Source organism: Myotis brandtii, unplaced genomic scaffold (genome assembly GCF_000412655.1).
Source record: "Myotis brandtii unplaced genomic scaffold, ASM41265v1 scaffold154, whole genome shotgun sequence".
Classification (NCBI taxonomy): Eukaryota; Metazoa; Chordata; class Mammalia; order Chiroptera; family Vespertilionidae; genus Myotis; species Myotis brandtii.
Genome location: NW_005355584.1, coordinates 8,906,741 through 8,926,357, shown reverse-complemented (window position 1 = coordinate 8,926,357; position 19,617 = coordinate 8,906,741). Strand labels below are relative to the sequence as shown.

Here is a 19,617-nt window from a genome sequence, read left to right as displayed (position 1 = left end):
GGGATCACGCTGCGGCCAGCCCCAGGTGGGGCAGCGCAGCGGGGTCTGCCTGCAGTATGCAAATTAGTTGTCATCTTTGTTGGCGTTTATAGCGCTGATAAGCCAATGGGAGGTGTAGCGAAGGTATGGTCAATTACCATGTTTGTCTATTATTAGATAGGATTTTAGTAAGTGACTTAACTTCTGTAACTTCCATTTTCTCATTTGTAAAATGAGACTGTTCGTAATAACTTCATACTTTGAACAGTGTCTGGCAGTGTAAACCTACAAGAATGCTGGTAATTAATATTATTTATCACCATATTTTTGTCAGTTGCCAAGTCATGTTGATTCTACTACTACAATGTTTAGCACTGGTCCCTTCCTTTCTGTAGCTGTTTTCAACATCCTAGTTCAGTGGTCGGCAAACTGCGGCTCGCGAGCCACATGCGGCTCTTTGGCCCTCTGAGTGTGGCTCTTCCACAAAATACCACGGCGGGCGCGCCATGTACAGTGCGATTGAAACTTCATGGCCCATGTGCAGAAGTCGGTATTTTGTGGGAGAACCACTCTCAAGGGGCCAAAGAGCCGCATGTGGCTCGCAAGCCGCAGTTTGCCGACCACTGGTAAGACTTAAAACTTTAAGTAAAGTTTATTAAGTTAATTTTAGGGAATGTTGTGGAGTGAAAGAAGATGTAGTGTCAAGGATTGAGAAAGGTATGTTGAGATGGTTTGGGCATATAGAGAGGATGAACAAAAGGAGATAGACGAAACAAGTACACAAGATGAGTGTGGATGGGAGAGTTGGAAGGGGTCAACCTCAGCGAACGTACCTCAATCAGATTGAGGACGTTTTTTAGCAAAGGCCAGTTTAGGAGTACCCTAATTAAGTTAATAACAATGTACCTACCTATATAGTTTAAGTTTAAAAAATCTGGCTCTCAAAAGAAATTTCAGTCGTTGTACTGTTGATATTTGGCTCTGTTGACTAATGAGTTTGCCGACCACTGGCCTAGTTCAAACCCACAGATGATCTTGGCTGGACTATTGTAGCCCCTACCTAATTGATTTCCTTGCCTCTTTTCTTTCTGTCCCAGTCTTGCACAATGCTACTGGATTGTCGCATTACTTCCATGCTCTAAAACCTTAATTCCTTTCCTCTTGCTTTCTAAACTATGTGCACACTTCATTAAGGCCCTCCTTCACATAGTTCCAGTGTGCCCTTCTCCAACACCAGTATACAATACTGCCGGCCTTTACTCAAACTCTGTGCATCCTCTGCTGATTTTCTCAGCCATTTGAAATTCTTTTAATTTCACCTCAAGTGGCAGCAACTACACTTTGTACATTTCTTCTCACAATAATATTCTCCACTCTAATCATTTGAATCCTTATATTTAGATTTTGCACTTTAGATGCAAGGAATTATATGTCTTAAGTTTCACCTGTGTCTTTCTCTAGCTCTATACCATATGGTAGATGTTTTAGTAAATATTCATTGAATTAATTTTCTTTCAATTGTCATTATTTTCCTCTAGGAATGATCAACAGCATCAAGCAGCTGAGCTTGAATCTGAGGAAAATGTTATTCCAGATTCACCGATAACGGCCTTTTCATTTTCTGGCATTAATCGGCTACGAAGAAGGGAGAACCTCCATGTCCGATACATAGAACAAACACATACTAAACCGGAGCTCTCTGTGTGTACAAATGGTAAGGATTTAGAGTTACACTTCAGTTATTTGGTTTTGTAAAAATAGTATCCATCTATTGTTTTTGTGTTATTCAATTTCATGGAAGGTAAATAGTCATTGTTCAGGTAAACTTGTTATACCTGTAAATTTAACTTCCACTAATGAAGTGACTGGAAAGACATTTTCTACCTGTATTATATATAGACATGTATTGTTCTTCTGAATATGTAAACACCCAGCATTTCATAAACATTGTTTATAGTTTCTTGTTTTCTTTTTATTTAAAAAACATTCTTATTGTATATATCTGAGTGGGATAACAGGAAAGAGGAAAGGAACTTAACACTAATTTTTACCTACTGTGCGCTGAGTGGTTTGAATACAGTATTACTATATTTGAATTCTCATGTAGCTATTAGCACCTATATTTTATAGATTATGAAAAAATGCTCTTTAGAAGGGTTAAATAACTCACTCAGGGTCACCTCTCAAGTAAGTAGATGAGTCAGAATTCAAATACAGATCTTCCTAACTTAAACTTCTGTCTTTTCCAGATCTTGCCCACATTGAAAATCCTGTCTTTAACTGGCTATTCTTACTTGTTATAATCTGTAGCAATTGGTGGTAATAAAGAAATAGCATTATAACATATCACTTTGTGGTTTACCATGTCTGTTAAATGCTTTGGGAATACCCTTTCATGTAGTCCTGAAATGTATTATGTGACATGATACAAAGATTATTTCTTTCAATATTGATCTAAAGTATACGGTAAACTTTAATTTTTAACCTAAACTATTTGTAACATATTTTATAATTCAAATAAATTTTTAAGAGTAGCTATGCCTTTGAAAAAATAAGTAAATCTTATTCTTTGACATTGGAAAATTGGCATAATTTTCATCATTTTACATGACCTTACATCACCATCTAGTGGAAAATAAGAGAACTGTTAAAAATCTTACACATAATCAAGAGCTAAAATAAAATGTAAGATCATAGATGTAGAATGAACATGCATTGGCCTTTTAGTCTGTTATCAGACAGGAGTTACTACAGATAACCATCTGCTTAATTTAGGTCATGTTTAAATCCATGTATAAGAATAGTCAGAAAAACAAATTCACAGCAATTTTCTTTATTAGGAAAGTCTTCTTTTGTATCACAAAAGCTCCTGGCTTGTTTCTTCATTATATAAGAATAACATACAACTTGATTTGTCTGTTTAATTTCGTACTAACCATTTTTACTTGGAATCTGAAATTTGGGATTCAAATGCAAGATAACTTTTGAGCCATGCAAATTAAATTAAAATTGACTTAATGACTACTTAGTCCTTTCCTCTTTCTAACCATCTTTGCTTATTTATTTTAAAGTTTATATTGCTTTTTAAAATTATTTATTTGAGAGAGCAAGAGAGAGAAACATCCATTTGTTGATGCATTCATTGGTTGATTGTTGTATGTGCCCTGACCAGGAACGAACCTGCAACCTTGGCATATTGGGATGACACTAACCAACTGAGCTACCCAGCCAGAGCAGTTTATATGCTTTTCAATATTATTTTCAGGTTATAATTAGTAAAAGTCTATTTCCCTTTACTTACTCTTTGTTTGTTTTTCTTTGAATTATTTCTGACAAAGCATGTTTCAGGATTTCCTTTCAGAAAATAAAAACTAAAACAAAGATTGTGGAGATCTGGGATGCAGTATTTATTTTAAACTGACCTACTGATTTACAACAAATACATAAGGAAACAATACATTAAAATATTAGTTTTAGGAGACTTGGATCAAAAAAAGCACATCTGCTCTAGTTCACTCTCCCACTGTCCTTTAACTACTACTGATCTAACTTCCAGCTTTGTTTCTAGTGAAATTGTGGCAGGAACTTGTTATTAGAATATGAAAGTTGTATTAATAAAATAGTACTTCTAATACCGGTAAAGATAGGTTTGTATTGGTTTATCAGAATAGCATTTTGATATTTTCCATCGTGATGGTTTATATATAATCTTTCCTTTTTTCCCTTTAGAATTGAGAAAAGTTCCAAAATCTTCAACTCATCTACAACATAAGCCTAATGAAAATGAAATTCTAGTGGCTGACACTTGTGATCAAAGTCAATCTCCAGTGGCTAGTAAGCAAAATATTGAAATTACTTTATTAGTTTAAAATTTGTGGTTGTTGGTGGGCAAGAGTGGCCAACAGTCTGAATTAGACAATATTTTAACATTTTTTATTAATTTTGTTTGTATTACTAGGTCTTTAGCAGTCTTTTTCATATTAGAAAGTAATGTTATTCTGTTATTAAATCATATTAGTAGCTCTACGCATTTTAATACAAAGTGCTAATATATTTTAAGTAAACAATGCTTTATTCTGGTTTACTCATTGATTCAAGAAATATTTTAGTGTTTACTATATACCAGGCGCTGAACAAAACGAAGCCCTTAACTTCACTGAGCTTACAATCTAGTTGGGGAGAGGAAGGAAATAAACAGATATAGGGTGTCTCAAAAAATGTACACACACACTTTGAATAATTAAAATACATTTCATTTTCAAAATTGAGCTATCAGCTGTTAAAGTGTGTATACATTTTTAGGGGACACTGTATGTGTTAGGCTTTCTAATACCTCTTCTTAGCAGGGTAAGAAGAGATATGGGAAAGCTTCACTTTAAAAGTGACATATGAACAGAGACTAAGGAAAGGAAGTGAGTCATGTGGGTGTCTGGGGGAAGGGTATTCCAGGTAGAGAAGTTGGCGAGGACCAAGACTGAAGTGAGGGTGCTGTTTGGTTGGTTTGAAGAACCTTAAGGAGACCTGTGTGACTGGGGCAGACTGAGCGAAGGGGAGATTGGTTTGGGCAACTCTATTAACTGAGAGGGAAGAAGCAGCAGGTTTGCAGAATAGGGTGGGGGTGGTTAGAAATCAGGAGCTTGGTTTTGAGAGTATTCTGTTTGAGATACCTGATAGACATTCAAATGAAGATTTTAGATGGGTAGGTGGATATGAGTTTAGAGAAGTCTAGGATAGAGGATTGGAAGTTGTTAGCATGTAGGTGGTATCAAAGCCATGAGAGTGGGCGAGATTACCAACCAAGTGAATGTAGATAGAGAAGTCCAAGTACTTAGCCCTGAGGCACTACATAGTGTAAAATAGTGATTCTCAAGTTTGTTTGTTTTCTTTTTTTTTAACATGTTTTTATTGATTTCAGAAAAGAAGGGAGAGAGAGATAGAAACAGCAACGATGAGAGAGAATCACTGATCCGCTGCCTTCTTCACGCCCCACACTGGGGATGGAGCCCACAACCCGGGTATGTGCCCTTGACTGGAATCAAACATGGGACTCTTTAGTCCACAGGCTGACACTCTATCCACTGAGCCAAACCGGCTAGGGCTCAAGTTTTTTTTTCATTATCACCCTTACACTAGCCTTTTTAGATATTTTTTTCCTCTAATCACTTTCCCTATGGAATTTTAATAGTTCTAGTTCAGCTGTAATATATGAATATATGTATATCTGTGTGTTACATTTTTGTTAAATCCCCCCAAAGCCATTTTCACCCCCTTGGAGGTGATATTGCAACTGTAGAAGTGGTGATTTAGAGGTTGTTGAAATGAGGAGGACCAACAAAGTAGCCATTGAAGTAGCTAATAGTGAGATAGGAGAGCTAAGATAGTGTGTCCTGTAAGCCAGGTGGAGAGACGGGGGAGAAGTCAACTGTGGCAAACAGTGCTAATAAGTGAAGAAAGGTGAAGACTGAGATTTGAGCATTGGATTTGGTCACATGGAGATCACTGAGTGTTAAACTCATAGCATGAACTATTAAAGTGTAAGGTTATCAGCTAGGCTGTTTCAAGTTCAAAAGAAACCAGGATCAGAGAAAAGTGGAGAGAGCACTATTAACAAGTCCTTCAGAAGATGGGATATTAGCCCTAACCGGTTTGGCTCAGTGGATAGAGCGTTGGCCTGCGGACTGAAGGATCCCAGGTTTGATTCCGGTCAAGGGCATGTACCTTGGTTGCAGGCACATCCCCAGTAGGGGGTGTGCAGGAGGCAGCTGATCGATGTTTCTCTCTCATCGATGTTTCTAACTATCCCTCTCCCTTCCCCTCTGTAAAAAATCAAAATATATTTTAAAAAAATAAAAATAAAAAATGGGATATTAAAACACATTCAGTATATTTTTATGTTGATGGAATGATCAAGTAAAGAGAGAAATGAATAATCCTGGAGAAAGAAGGAACCATTGCTAGATCCTTGAAAAGCCGAGTGGAGATGGGATCCAGGGAAGGATTAGCCAAGGTTAATCATTTACTCAGTATAAAACTTACACTCTGGCAGTAACCGGTTTGGCTCAGTGGAGAGAGCGTCGGCCTGTGAACTGAAGGGTCCCAGGTTCGATTCCAGTCAAGGGCATGTACCTTGGTTTCGGGCACATCCCCAGTAGCGGGTGTGCAGGAGGCAGCTGATCGATGTTTCTCTCTCATCGATGTTTCTAACTCTCTATTCCTCTCCCTTCCTCTCTGTGAAAAATCAATAAAATATATATTTAAAAAAAAAAACTTACACTCTGAAAGCCACAGATAACTTTATATTAGCATGTGTGTATGTTTGTGTGCAAGCATGTGTGCATATGTATAAACAGGACTGTCTGGCAAAGGGTGCTGGGGATACAACATCAAATATGCAGGTCCTTGCTCCTCAGCACTCTGGACCCATCCTCTTCTGCTGAGGGAGATGACTCCATCAGTTGTTCTCTTTTCCTATATTTCCTCCAGCTACTCTGCAGGTTCTTTCTTTTCAACATATGCATACATGTTATCTTTTCTCTTTTAGAAATAACCCCTCTTGTCTCCATCCTTAGCGACAGCTTCTCTCAAAGCTGAAAAAAGTTCTTTCAGTATCTCTTCTCTCTCAATTCACTTCATTCCCCCTTACACCCCAAAAGGGGGGGAGCAATGAGGGAAAGTAGTATGGGAAAGGGATGAAGGAGGGGGAAGAAGAAAGAGAGAGGAGGGGCAGAGAAGGAGGATATAGTCTCACACTCTCTTCTCACACATTACATTGGAACTGCTCTGGCAAAAGTCATCCATGACCTCCTGGTTGTTAAATCTAATTACTAGTAATACTTCCCAGACCTTGTCTTACTTGACCTTTCTGTGACATTGGACATTGAGCATTCTCTGTTTCTTAAAGTGGTGCCACTTCCTGGTTCTCTTCTTATTGTTCTTTTTTTGCCTTCCTTTATTGGCTGTTCTTTTAAATGTTACTGTCCCCAATAGGTATGGTTCTTGGTCTATTTTTGTCTCACTTTCTGGAAGAATCTAGAGTTAATATTCTGCTGCAACCTATATGCTAATAAATCCCAAATCTATATCGCTGTTCAAGACTTTTCTCCTTATTTCCAAACCAGTGTATCTGCCTACTGTTGAGCATCTCTACCTGGATATTCTTCAACTTCAGCATGTCCAAAATTGAAAATTTTCTGTCAAACCTACTCCTCATCCTTTTATTTACAATCTCAGTAAATGACATTCTACATACCTCTCTGAGTTACCTAAATCAAAAAACTGTGAGTTATCCTAGAAACCTGCTTTTTTATCTCTCATATCTAAATACTCTCCAAATCTTATTGATTCCACCTCCTACATATCTGGCATAGACATTCTTCTGTACCCCCATTGTACTAGTTTAGGCCAATCAGCATCCCTCATACGACTGTTTTAGTAATTGAATTAGTCCTCTTACCTGTTAAGACTGCTTCTTGCTCTGTCATCCTGTCATGGCTAAAATTACTTTTTAAACCCAAATACTGCATCTGTCCTCCATTAAAAACCTTTAGCTATCTCTTCATTGTCTACAGGATAAATTTCAAACTCTTTAGCATAATCTGAACCTGTCTGGGTTCATGTCCTATTACTACATCTTTTGCTCTTTAATTTTCAGCAATTGAACCACGTGTCATTCCCTGAATGTGTAATTTTGTTTCACATATATAGACCCTTACACATGCATAGAACTCTTTTCTCTGCTCCTAGTCCAGTGACCTGTCAAATTCCTTTTTCTCTCAAGGGTCAGCTTAGGCATCACTTAATGTAGTTTTTCTTGATTTTCCAAGGCAGATTTAGGAGTCTTTATGTTTAAATCTCCCCTTTTTAATGTACTTTTATTACAGTGTTGATCACATTTTATTGCAGTTCTCTTTTTACCTTTCTATAGCCCATAAGTTCCTTGAGGACAAAAGTTTTTTCTTTTCATCTAGCATAACACCTGGAACATAGTATGTGCTCCATAAATACTTACTGAATTATTGGAACTCTGTGTATAAAATATTTGTATGTGTGTGTTTTAAATGCGATCTTTTTTTGTAATTTTTTTATTGATTTCAGAGAGGAGGGGAGAGGGGGAGAGAGATAAGAAACATCAATGATGAGAGAGAATCATCGATCGGCCACCTCCTGTATGTGCCACACTGGGAATTGAGCCCGAAACCCGGGCATGTGCCCTGACCAGGAATCAAACAGTGACCTCCTGGTTCATAGGTTGATGCTCAAGTTGAGCCACGCCAGCTGGGCTGTATATAGTATTTGAACATAGATGATTTCTGCAGAAATTTGTGTTAGTTTAAAACTTGAAAATTATGCAGTATTGAAAATCTCTCCCATAAAGTATGTTTTTATGAAAGGTATTATAAATATGGTTTGATATTCATAGTATATCTTAGGTCACAGTGCACCCATTATAAATATATATTGTTTTTATGATATTACTCAGTTGCAATAAGAAAAATAATCTATCTGTTGCATCCAATTCACTTAAGATAAATAGAAAATTTAGCTGAAAATGTTTGGCAGATGCAGATGCTAGATATTTGCAACTTATTGCAATTTATTGTAGATATATTTGGGCCTTTTTGCACAGAATATTAAAAATTGTTCAGTGCCATCTTGTAACAATGTTCTGTGAGCCTTTTATTCCTCTTTAAAAAATTTTTTTAATCCTCAAGGATATGTTTATTGATTTGAGAGAGACAGAGAGAAACATTAATGCGAGAGAAAAACTTCGATTGGTTGCCTTCTGCACATGCCCCAACCAGGAAGCGAACCTGCAACCTTTTTGGTATATGAGACAGTGCTCCAACCAATTGAGTCACCTGGCCAGGGCTTTTTTGTATTTTTTTGTACATCTAGTTTCTACAATTATATAATTGGGGTGTTTTTTTTCTTATTTAGAAACACGTGGAACAAGTAGTTATCCCACTGATAAGTCATCTTTTAATTTAGCTACAATTGTTGCCGAGACACTTGGACTTAGTGTTCCAGAAGAATCTGTAAGTAGATGTTTAGTTTGGTGATAACATGAATTAATTGGTGTCTTTTTAGGTCAGTTTTTAGAGAATTGAGCAAGAAAAAAAAAAACACCAACACTTTTTTTCCCCAAAGACCATTGGATAAAGGCCTAGAATAAAATTGGTGTGGCTAGAAAGACTCATTTATATTATTTGCCCTAAGCTGTTCCAGAAATCTAGAGTCTTTAGAATTTTGGGGATATAGGTTGTGGATTGAGTCAGAATTTAGGGAAATGATAATGGCTTAGAGGGTTTGGCCAATCCTCTTCCCTGCACCCTCACTTCCCCCTATTCCTACCCTGTTTCATCTAAGAGAAGGCCTGAGCCTTTAGATTTCAGAATTTATTGGATCTTCTGAACCTCCTTTAAACTGGGGTTTGATTTGAAAAACAGATGAATTCTTGGGACTACCAAATATATTTTAGTTCTCTGTCCTTATAAGTGCCAATCCAAAAAAACCTAATTGACCCCATGATTTTTGTATTATTTTAGTGCTTCCTTAGTCAGGCACATTTATTTTTTTCTTAATTGATTCCTAAAAATAGAAAACTTGAATTCTTCAATCTTAAGAAAGTTTCACTTTGATACAACTTTAAAATACTACTCCTGTGCTTTAGTTGGTAAATGTATATGGGTCTTATAAAATTGTCTTACTATTTAGTGAATTTGTAAAAATTGAATTGATTTTTCATTACATTTGGGTAATTTGTTGTTATTTTCTTCTAGTTATAAATCTTCATTCAAGTGATAGTGGGTAATTTTTAACCTTTGATCTTTAAATGTTTTAATGGTTTTTCATTTTCTCCTACCCATAAGCCTGGCATGTCAATAGTTCTGACACCAAATATAGTAATAGAGCTGATCTCTAAGGATTTGGTGCTCAAATGGGATCCACAGTCCAACAGCATCTGCATCATCTTGAAATTTCTTACAAAATCTCAGATGCCACCCAAACCCACTGAAAGAAAACATGCATTTTAACAAGATCCTCAGTTGTCTTTTTTAAAGTTTGAGCACCACTGCTCTCCAAAGGATCCTTTTAACTTCATCTCCTGTCAGTATAAATAATCATATCTATTCCCTTCCCCTCATCTTAATAATTTTTTTGGAATTGGAGTTTTATATATCAGTAATGGAATGTACTTACTTAAAATAGTAAAATAGCAATGCTTTTTTCTCTTTAAACTTAAAATGTGCTTTATATATTTTATTGTGATAAAAAATGCACATAATGTAAAATTAACCATTTTAAAGTGTACAATTCATTGGAATTTAGTATGTTCACAATATTATGCAACTACCACTTCTATCTGGTTCCAAAGTATTACTATCATCATCCTAAAAGAAAACCAGTTAAACAGTCCTTGTTCCCCAGTACTCGCTGCCTCTGGCATCCACCAATCTGCTTTCTGTCCTTACACATTGACCTATTCTGGGTAATTCATGTAAATTGAATCATACATGATGTGGCTTTTGAGCCAGGCTTCTTTCCTTTACCCTATTTTTGAGGTCAGCCATATTGTAGCATATGTCAGTATTCCTTTTTAAGGAAAAATAATATTTCATTGTATTTATGTACTTTATATTTTACTGCTGAAGGAATCTCACAGTCCCATGAGCCCTGTTGGTGATGAGCTCTACCACTGTCTGGAAGGAGATCACAAGAAACAACCTTTAGAGGAATCTACAAGAAATAATAAAGATAGTTTAAGGTAATTGGGGGCACTTTGGTGAAAATTTATAAACTATTGGTGAAATCCTATTCCATATAATTAAACTATTTCTCTCCCTCAGCATATAGTTTGTTATTCTGGTTGTATTAATTTTTATTTTAAAAAATACTTTCCAGTTTATGACCAATTGAGGGCTTTTTTGCATTACTCTAGTGAAACAGATATTTTTAGATTCTTTCTGTACTTCTGTTAAGCAGTACATAAGAGTTCCCAGCCTTGTTACCCTGCCGCTTTAAAAACCCAGTCATCCCTCATGGGTTTGCATTTCCAAAAACTGGATATTGTATAAAGCTTGGATGAAATTGTATAAAGATAGTGTTGCACCTTGCTTTTACTAATTTCAAAACAACCATTAATTTATAATACCTATATCTATGTAGCATTTTGCTTTTTAAAAGAGCTTTCAGTTTTAGGTAGATATATCACATTTAACTTGTCATCATAGTAACTCATTAAAGTAGTATTTTGTCAATTGTTAAAATATTACCACCATATTTTACAATCGACAAAAATGTAGCTCCAGAGAGGTTAAATGTCTTGTTTAAGGCTCTGCCTTCAGTACTTGAGGCAGAGCTTTACCCAACCAAGGTCTTTTCACTACCAAAGCTGTCTCCTCTGCTAGAGGCAAACTGGGTCTTTTTGTTATTAATCCTCACCCGAGGATATTTTTCCATTCATTTTTCCCCCATTGATTTTTAGAGAGAGTGGAAGGGAGGGGGAGACACAGAGAGAAAAACATAGATGTGAGAGACACACATTGATTGGTTGCCTCCCGCACGTACCCCAACCAGAGCCGGGGATCGAGCCTGCAACCGAAATATGTGCCCTTGACTGGAATCGAACCCAGAACACTTCAGTCTGCGGACAGATGCTTTATCCACTGAGCCAAACCAGCTAGGGCTGGGTCTTAATTCATGTTCGGTTCTGTAGTATAAGAATTTATTTCTTGGAGTTACTCATGACAGGATTTCATAGCAACAGAAGTTGGGTCCCCAGTGGAATTTATTAAAATATGATTTTTTTAATATAGTGAAGTTATTTAAATTATTTAGGGAAAATATCTATAGGTAGGACTATCATGGTATTGAGATAGGAGAATTGTATCATTTTCCTCTGCTTTTTGTCAGCTAAAGGAAAAGCTGGTGAAGCATCTATCTCTAATATGTAGATAAAACCTTATTATTAATAATTCTATATTAGCATATGTTTTCTCATTATGCTATCTTTTAATTTTTACCTGATTTCTTTATCTTCTTAGATTTTCAGATCCTAATTCAAAGACTCCTCCTCAAGAAGAACTGACTACTCAGGTATCATCTCCTGTGTTCGGAGCTACCTCTAATGTGAAAAGTAGTTTTGGTTTGAATACAAGTTTGTCCCCTTCTCTTTTGGAGACTGGGAAAAAAAGCCATCTGAAAACAGCACCTTTTAGCAGCACTTCTAATTCTAGATTAGAGAAAACTAGATCAAAATCTGAAGATAGTTCCCTTTTCATACATCCTAATCTTGGGTCTGAAGGGAACAAGATTAGCCAATCTTCTAATAAACAGATGCTTATAAATAAAAATATAAGTGAATCCATAAGTGAACAGGATAATATTGATCATATTAAAAATGCTATTACTGATAAACATGTGGTGCCCCTGAAATCATTGGGATGCAAAACATCCAAAAGGAAGAAAATTGAGGAAGAAAGTGAAGATGAAGCAAGCTGCCCCCAAGCCTCTTTTGATAAAGAAAATGCTTTTCCTTTTCCACTGGATAGTCATTCTTCTATGAATGGAGACTATGTGATGGATAAACCTCTGGATCTCTCTGATCGATTTTCAGCTATTCAGTGTCAAGAGAAGAGCCAAGGAAGTGAGACCTCTAAAATCAAATTTAGACAGGTGACACTCTATGAGGCTTTGAAGCCCATTTCAAAGGGTTCTTCCTCAAGCCGAAAGTTTTTAAGTGGTAGCTTTGTGCCAGCCAAAGATCCTCCAGAGGAGCCCCGTTTACAGGAGTATGTCCTTCAGCCCCTGATTAAATCCTCTCCAGATAACAAAACACCATTACAAATAAAAGAAGAAAATCCTATCTTTAAAATCCCTCTACATCCACGTGAAAGTTTGGAAACAGAGAATCTTTTTGATGATGTGAAGGTTTGTGTTAAATATTCATGGATTTTGGTTTTAAATGGTTGGTTGTGATTTCACCTAGATACAAATGATTCTTTCTGTTTTAGGGTACTGGTTCTCATGAACCAGTAAGAATAAAAACCAGGTCAGTTCATGGAGAATGTGAACTTGCATCAGTTCTTCAGTTAAATCCATGTAGAATCGCTAAAACAAAACCTCTACAAAACAATCAAGGTATATACACTATAGGTAGTACTTCCACTCTTTATATATATTATCTTGGTATATTATTTAAGATACTAAATATATTATTCTTTGGGTAGATTGAATTGTTTTGGGAGAAAATGTTTTCTTTCTGCATGTTTCTGTATTTACAGAATAATTCTCTTTGGGTTCATTTTACATGTGATATATCCTCGAGCTTTTAGAAAAGTGAATTAAGATCTTTAATACCTACTTTTATAGGTGATTTTGTGGAGTTATCTATTCTATGTAGTTCTTTTTTTAAGTTTTTATTTCTTGAATTTAGAGAGAGAGAGAGAGAGATTTGTTATTCTACCTATTTGTGTATTCATTGGTTGCTTCTTGTATGTGCCCTGATCGAACACACAACCTTGGTGTATCATGATGATGCTCTAACCAACTGAGCTACCTGGTCAGGGCTGTAGTTATTTCTTATTTTCTTTACAAAAGCTTTAAAAAATGTACACAGAATTTTAAAATATATAAAGTAGAATTTTCATCATCCAAAACTTGTTTCTCATCCCATAGGTAACCTGTTCTTTTTCTTTGTGTTTACATGTATATCTATAAACATATGCATATATTTACATGGGTTTTTCAGCTTCTTGTTTTAAAACATGGTTTGCTGTAATATGTATAATCATTCTTTCATAAGTCTGCTCTGTTTAAAAGGAGTCTTTGGTTTTTATAGCAACCAAGTATTTCTGTACTTCATACACGGTATTTTGTCTTTTATTCCTCATTAGAAAATTATTCCTTCATTCTAGGTTTATTTTCCCTTTTTTCCTGAAGCACATTCTTTTTTTTATTTCAGAGACATGAGAGGGAGGGGGGGGAGAGAGAGAGAGAGAGAGAGAGAGAGAGAGAGAGAGAGAGAGAAACCTTGATCAGCTGCCTCCTGCAAGTTCCCTACCAGGGATCGAGCCCCCAACCCGGGCATGTATCCTGACCAGGAATCAAACCAGCAACCTTTTGGTGCACATTCATAAAATTTATAAAATTCATAAAATTTACTGGTTTTGATATATTCACCAGGTCATTTAAACATTATTACAGTCTATGTATAGGACATTTTTCATCATCTCAAAGAGAAAAGAAAGAACAATATCCATTAGCAATCATTCTTTATTCCCTACTCCTCTTGCTCAATCCTAGGCAATCAATAATATACTTTCTGTCTCTATAGTTTTGCCTTTTCTGGAGTTTTTATGTAATGAAATTATATAATATTTTGTGACATTTTTCACTATTTCATTTTTTATTATGAATAATGCTGCTATGAACACTGATGTACAATTTTGTGTGGATGTATGTTTCTTCTTTTTTTTTTTAGATACACATAGTAGTAGAATTGCTGGGCCATAGGCTAACTCTTTTTAACCTCCTGAAGAACTGTGTAACTTTTCCAAAGCAACTACATCATTTCACATTCCCACAAGCAGAATGTGAGGGTTTCAGTTTTCCACATCCTTACCAACACTTGTTACTATGTCTTTTTGGTTGGAGCCATGTGGTGGGATGTAAAATGGTATCTCTTTGGGTTTTTGATTTGCATTTCCCAGATGGCTAATGTTGAACATCTTTTCATGTGCTTATTGGCCATTTGTATATCTTCTTTCAAAGACTGTCTATTCAGATCCTTCGCTCATTTTCAATTGGGGTATTTGTCTTATTATTGAGTTGTGAGAGTTCTTTATATATCGTAGATACAAGTCCTTTACCAAAACTTTTCTTCCATTCTGTGCATCCTGTAATGTTTTAAAGTAATGAGAATTTTTAAAATCTGTTCTTAATTGTATTTTTTTCTCCTTATCTAAGATGTATTCTGTGAAAATATCCAGTGGAGTATAGATCCAGGAGCAGACCTTTCTCAATATAAAATGGATATTACTGTAATAGATACAAAGGTAAGTTAGAAAGTAAAACGTAGGCTTGAGAGAAGATGCTTGTGTTGTATATCAAAGCTAAAATATTCTACAGGCAATAAAATGTGAATATTTCTAAAAGGTAAAAGTAAATATAACTTAATGCTACTGAAATGTACACTTAAAATGGTTAAATTAATGTTTTATATATATTTTACCACAATGTTTTTTAAAGTAAATATAAGAACATAAAGGGACAATTGTTAAAATTTTGGATTTTTAAATATTCAGGATGGCAGTCAATCACGATTAGCAGGAGGAGAGACAGTGGACACGGACTGTACGTTGGTCAGTGAAACTATGCTTTTAAAGAAGAAGCAAGAGCAGAAGGGAGAAAAAAGTCCAAGTAAGATATGATTTATTTTCTTATTTTAATAAAAAATATGGAGGGAAATACCATTGCATTGATAAGCACAGTGATCTCTTCACCATGAACTAAGTGTTTTTTTCCCCATTTTGATAATATTAGATTTCTCTTACTAAAGCTCAGAAAACCTATTTGAAAAAAATGATAGAAACTTCCCCTACCAGGTGAAAGAAATAGACATATAAGTCCAGGAAGCACAGAGAATCCCAAACAAGAGGAACACAAAGAGGCCCACACTAAGACACATCATAATGAAAATGACAAAGAGAGAATCTTAAAAGCAGCAAGAGAAAAGCAGTTAGTTACCTGCAAGGGCGGGAGCACTCATATGACTCTCAGCTGGTTTTGCAACAGAAACTTTGCAGGCCAGAAGTTAGTGGCAAGAAATATTCAAAGTGATGAAAAGTAAGGACCTACAACCAAGATGATTCTTCTTAGCAAAACTATCATTTAGAATTGAAGGTCAGATAAAGAGCTTCCCAGACAAGAAAAAGCTAAAGCAGTTCGCTTATCACCACCAAACCAGAATTCTATGAAAAGTTAAAGGGTCTTCTTTAAGAAGAAAAAAAAAATCAAGAATAGGAACAATAAAATAGCAATAAATACATATCAACAATTGACTCTAAAAATCAAAATAAATGAACAAGCAGAATAGAAACATTCATAGATAGAGAACATTTTGATGGTTGCCAGATGAGAAGGGGTGTTGGGAGATGGATGAAAAAGGTGAAGGGATTTAGAAGTACAAATTAGTTATAGCCCATGGATACAGAAAATAAACAGGTAAAGGCTTGGGGTGGGAGATGAGTGGAGGGAAATAAATGGGGAACATCTGTAATACCTCTAACAATAAAATAAATTTTAAAATAAATAAATAATAAGTAAAAGGTATAAAAGGGAATCTTGAAAGTCCTGTTTTAGAAATACAATTTTCCAAAGCAATGTCATAAGGCAAAAACGAGATCCTACTGAGAAATATTAGTATAGATTTGCAAATTAGCAGTAAATCTTCATCGAAAAGAGGTGGAACAGAAGGATTTTGCTTGGCGCCACTTTAGCAACATTCCTAACGAAAGCAGCATATGACATGAGATCAGCTAGACTGGGACTAGTTTCATTTGTCACCCTTTGAATGGGAGGTGTAAGACCTGCTACTTGGGGATTCGGTGCCAGAAGAGGCATTTACCAGCCCTCATCTGTTGGAAACAGGATATTCAGACTGTATTTGCATTCTCAATCTGCTGAATATTCTGTAGTCTACCTGCTCGGCCAAATAATAAAACAGCTATTCTTGTTCTCACTTCTTTAGACACACCTTTTTTCTTGCTGTCCTACATGCAGTAAATGAGAAAAAATTTTAATACTTTGCCTTAAATCTTTGTCCCTTAGAAATGAATAATGATTTATATTGATCAAGTAGCTGGCTGCCTAAGTTGTGAGAGGATGGTACCTATTAAAAGAAAAACCTTAGCAGTGGTTACTGTTTTTTTTATAGTGAATGACACAAATAATTTTCTTCTTTAAAGGTACTTTATTTTTAAGATTATTTTGTCCACAAACTCTATTTTATCCAGAAATTTGACTCTCAAAATGAAAAATAAACAAATGTCTAATCATTTAGTATATAATGAGCTGCAATTTTATACCGGGAAGTGTTCCAGGAACTGGAGACAATGCGTAAACAAAACAGAACTAATAGTGAACAAACAAGCAAATAAATATATGGTATGATAGATGATTATTTTGTTCACAATACCAGCCCTGATAATGTTTTCTTATTTTTGTAGGGGGAAAAAAATAAATAAATAAAGTATGACTACTTTGGCTTTAAATTTATCTAGTTGATTCAAAGAATGTAATGGTTCCCCAATATAATTGAAGCAAATATTGTGTAGAAGTGAGATTAGAACTTCAGCTAATGATTTATTAATTTTGGCTAAGTAGATCTTGCGTGTACTAATGATGCATAATAAATTAATCCAATAACTTAAAAGATTAAAATAACATTTTCTTATCTTTCGTAGTTTCTATGGCTCAGAAATTCAGGAAGGGCTTGGCTGTATGGTTCTGTCTCACAGTCTCTCATGCAGTTGTAGGCAGATGGTGGCTGGAGCTAGAAGAGCAAAATGCTAGACAGATGGGGGTGACTTGGCATCTCTCCTCATTCAGTCTCAGGGCTTCTCCATATGATCTTTCCACGAGGGCTAGTTTGAGCTTTCTCATCACATGGAGATTAGGTTCCCAGAGTGAGAATCCCATAAGGGCAAGATAGAAATAAAATGTAATTTTTATGATCTGGCTTCAGAAATTGCATAATGTCACAAAGACCTGCCTAGGTTCAAAGCAAGAGAAACATGGCCCTCACTACTCAGTGGAAGGAGTGTCGAGATCACTTTGTAAGAACAGCACATGGGATAGGAGATATTGCTAAGGCCTATTTGGAAAAAAAACAATCTGCCCATTTTACCATAAGGTAAACCTTTTAATACTTAGAAATGGTTAAAATTTAACACTCCAATAAAAACTCCAAATTGCTGCTAATGTTTCAATTCACAGAATGTTTTTTGTATCCCTACTCTGTGTTAGGACTTATAGATACTATGATAGAAAGATCAATAGGATATAATCTCTGTATTCAAGTATTTCATAGCAGAAGTCAGCAACTTACTGTGATTTACTAACTGCATATACAGAATGCTTTGGGAATGCCTAGCACACTGCCTACACATAGAAGTCTATTTTATCCAGAAATTTGACTCTCAAAATGAAAAATAAACAAATGTCTAATCATTTAGTATATAATGAGCTACAATTTTATACCAGGAAGTGTTCCAAGAACTGGAGACAATGAGTAAACAAAACAGAACAAAAGTACTAATAGGGAACAAACAAGCAAATAAATATATGGTATGATAGATGATGGTTAGTGCTGGAGAAAGATAAAATATGGTATGGGTGTTAGCTAGAGCACCATGGATTGGGGAAGATGGTAGTTATTTTATAGAGTAATCTCAGTAGGCTTCTGTTCTGTCATATTTGTTAGCTAACTGGATCTATTTCTGTTTTTTAGTAAATTCTGGTGAATTTAAAAATGTGATTGTATGGTAGGAAATGTAGTTACTACTCTGAAGATGAATTTAGCATTTTGCATGTCAAATATGGAATTGAATTCATTATATCAACACTACCAAGTGTTAATGGTAATGCAAGAAAATACATTTTTTGCTGCCACATTAGAAAAACAAGCAGGTAAACAAAATTCTATAGAGATTTATTTTTTCAAAATATATTTTTATTGATTTCAGAGAGGAAGGGAGAGGGAGAGAGAGAGAGAAAACATCCATCATGAGAGAGAATCATCAATTGGCTGCCTCCTACGCACCCCCTACTGGGGATTGAGCCAACAACCCAGGCATGTGCCCTGACCAGGAATTGAACTATGACCTCCTGGCTCATAGGTCGATGCTTAACCACTGAGCCACGCTGGGCTCTATAGAGATTTTAATGTCAGCTATTTATACACAATTTATTTCAGTATTTTTTTATTTTTCATTACGATATATTTTCTATTCCTCAGTTACTTTGGCAGATCTCCTTTTGGTTTAGCATAAATTACACATGACCTGATAGGAAGAAAATGATTTTTAATGTTTATAATGAAAATAACAAAAACTAGCATTCTCTTTACATGAGTAAAGGATATTTGGAGCCATAACATAGAGGTTTTATAAATGTACAGTAATTACCTAGACTTGGGAGTTTATTCTTGCCTCATGCACATTAAAATTATTTTGTAGCAATTAGTCTATATAGAAAGCAAGTGGTCTATATAGAAAGCAAAAAGCTTGCTTGTTGCCCTGAGTCAGTGCTCTTTTACATAGGTGGAGAAAGAAAAATGAATGATAGTATGGAAGATATGTTTGATCGGACAACACATGAAGAATATGAGTCCTGTTTGGCAGATAGCTACCCCCAAGTAGCAGAAGAGGAGGAATTGTCAGCTACAACAAAGAAACCAAACAGTAAGGCTGTTTTCTTTCTACTTATGGCTTCTCAGTTACACGGGGTTCAGGCTAATTAATAGAGTATGGATACGGTATATTAATTAATGTTTCATGTTGCTTATATAAATTTCTTTTTCATAGGTTTTGTGTTTTCTTTCCAGACTAATAGAAGAGTTACAAAAGTAGTTCAGAG

General features: G+C 35.5%; 1 protein-coding gene across 6 annotated transcripts in view; it reads left to right on the top strand.

Moving 5' to 3' along the window:
* RBBP8 (retinoblastoma binding protein 8) overlaps positions 1-19,617 on the top strand; it is a 77,496-nt gene that overhangs the window by 44,382 nt on the left and 13,497 nt on the right. For all 6 annotated transcript variants that reach the window (XM_014535939.1, XM_014535937.1, XM_005861599.2 and 3 more), the window contains 9 exons: positions 1,518-1,693; positions 3,709-3,813; positions 8,917-9,014; positions 10,632-10,744; positions 12,024-12,909; positions 12,993-13,119; positions 14,947-15,035; positions 15,285-15,399; positions 19,302-19,442. In XM_014535939.1, coding sequence (XP_014391425.1) covers positions 1,518-1,693; positions 3,709-3,813; positions 8,917-9,014; positions 10,632-10,744; positions 12,024-12,909; positions 12,993-13,119; positions 14,947-15,035; positions 15,285-15,399; positions 19,302-19,442 — 1,850 coding nt within the window. The remainder of the gene's footprint in view (positions 1-1,517; positions 1,694-3,708; positions 3,814-8,916; positions 9,015-10,631; positions 10,745-12,023; positions 12,910-12,992; positions 13,120-14,946; positions 15,036-15,284; positions 15,400-19,301; positions 19,443-19,617) is intronic.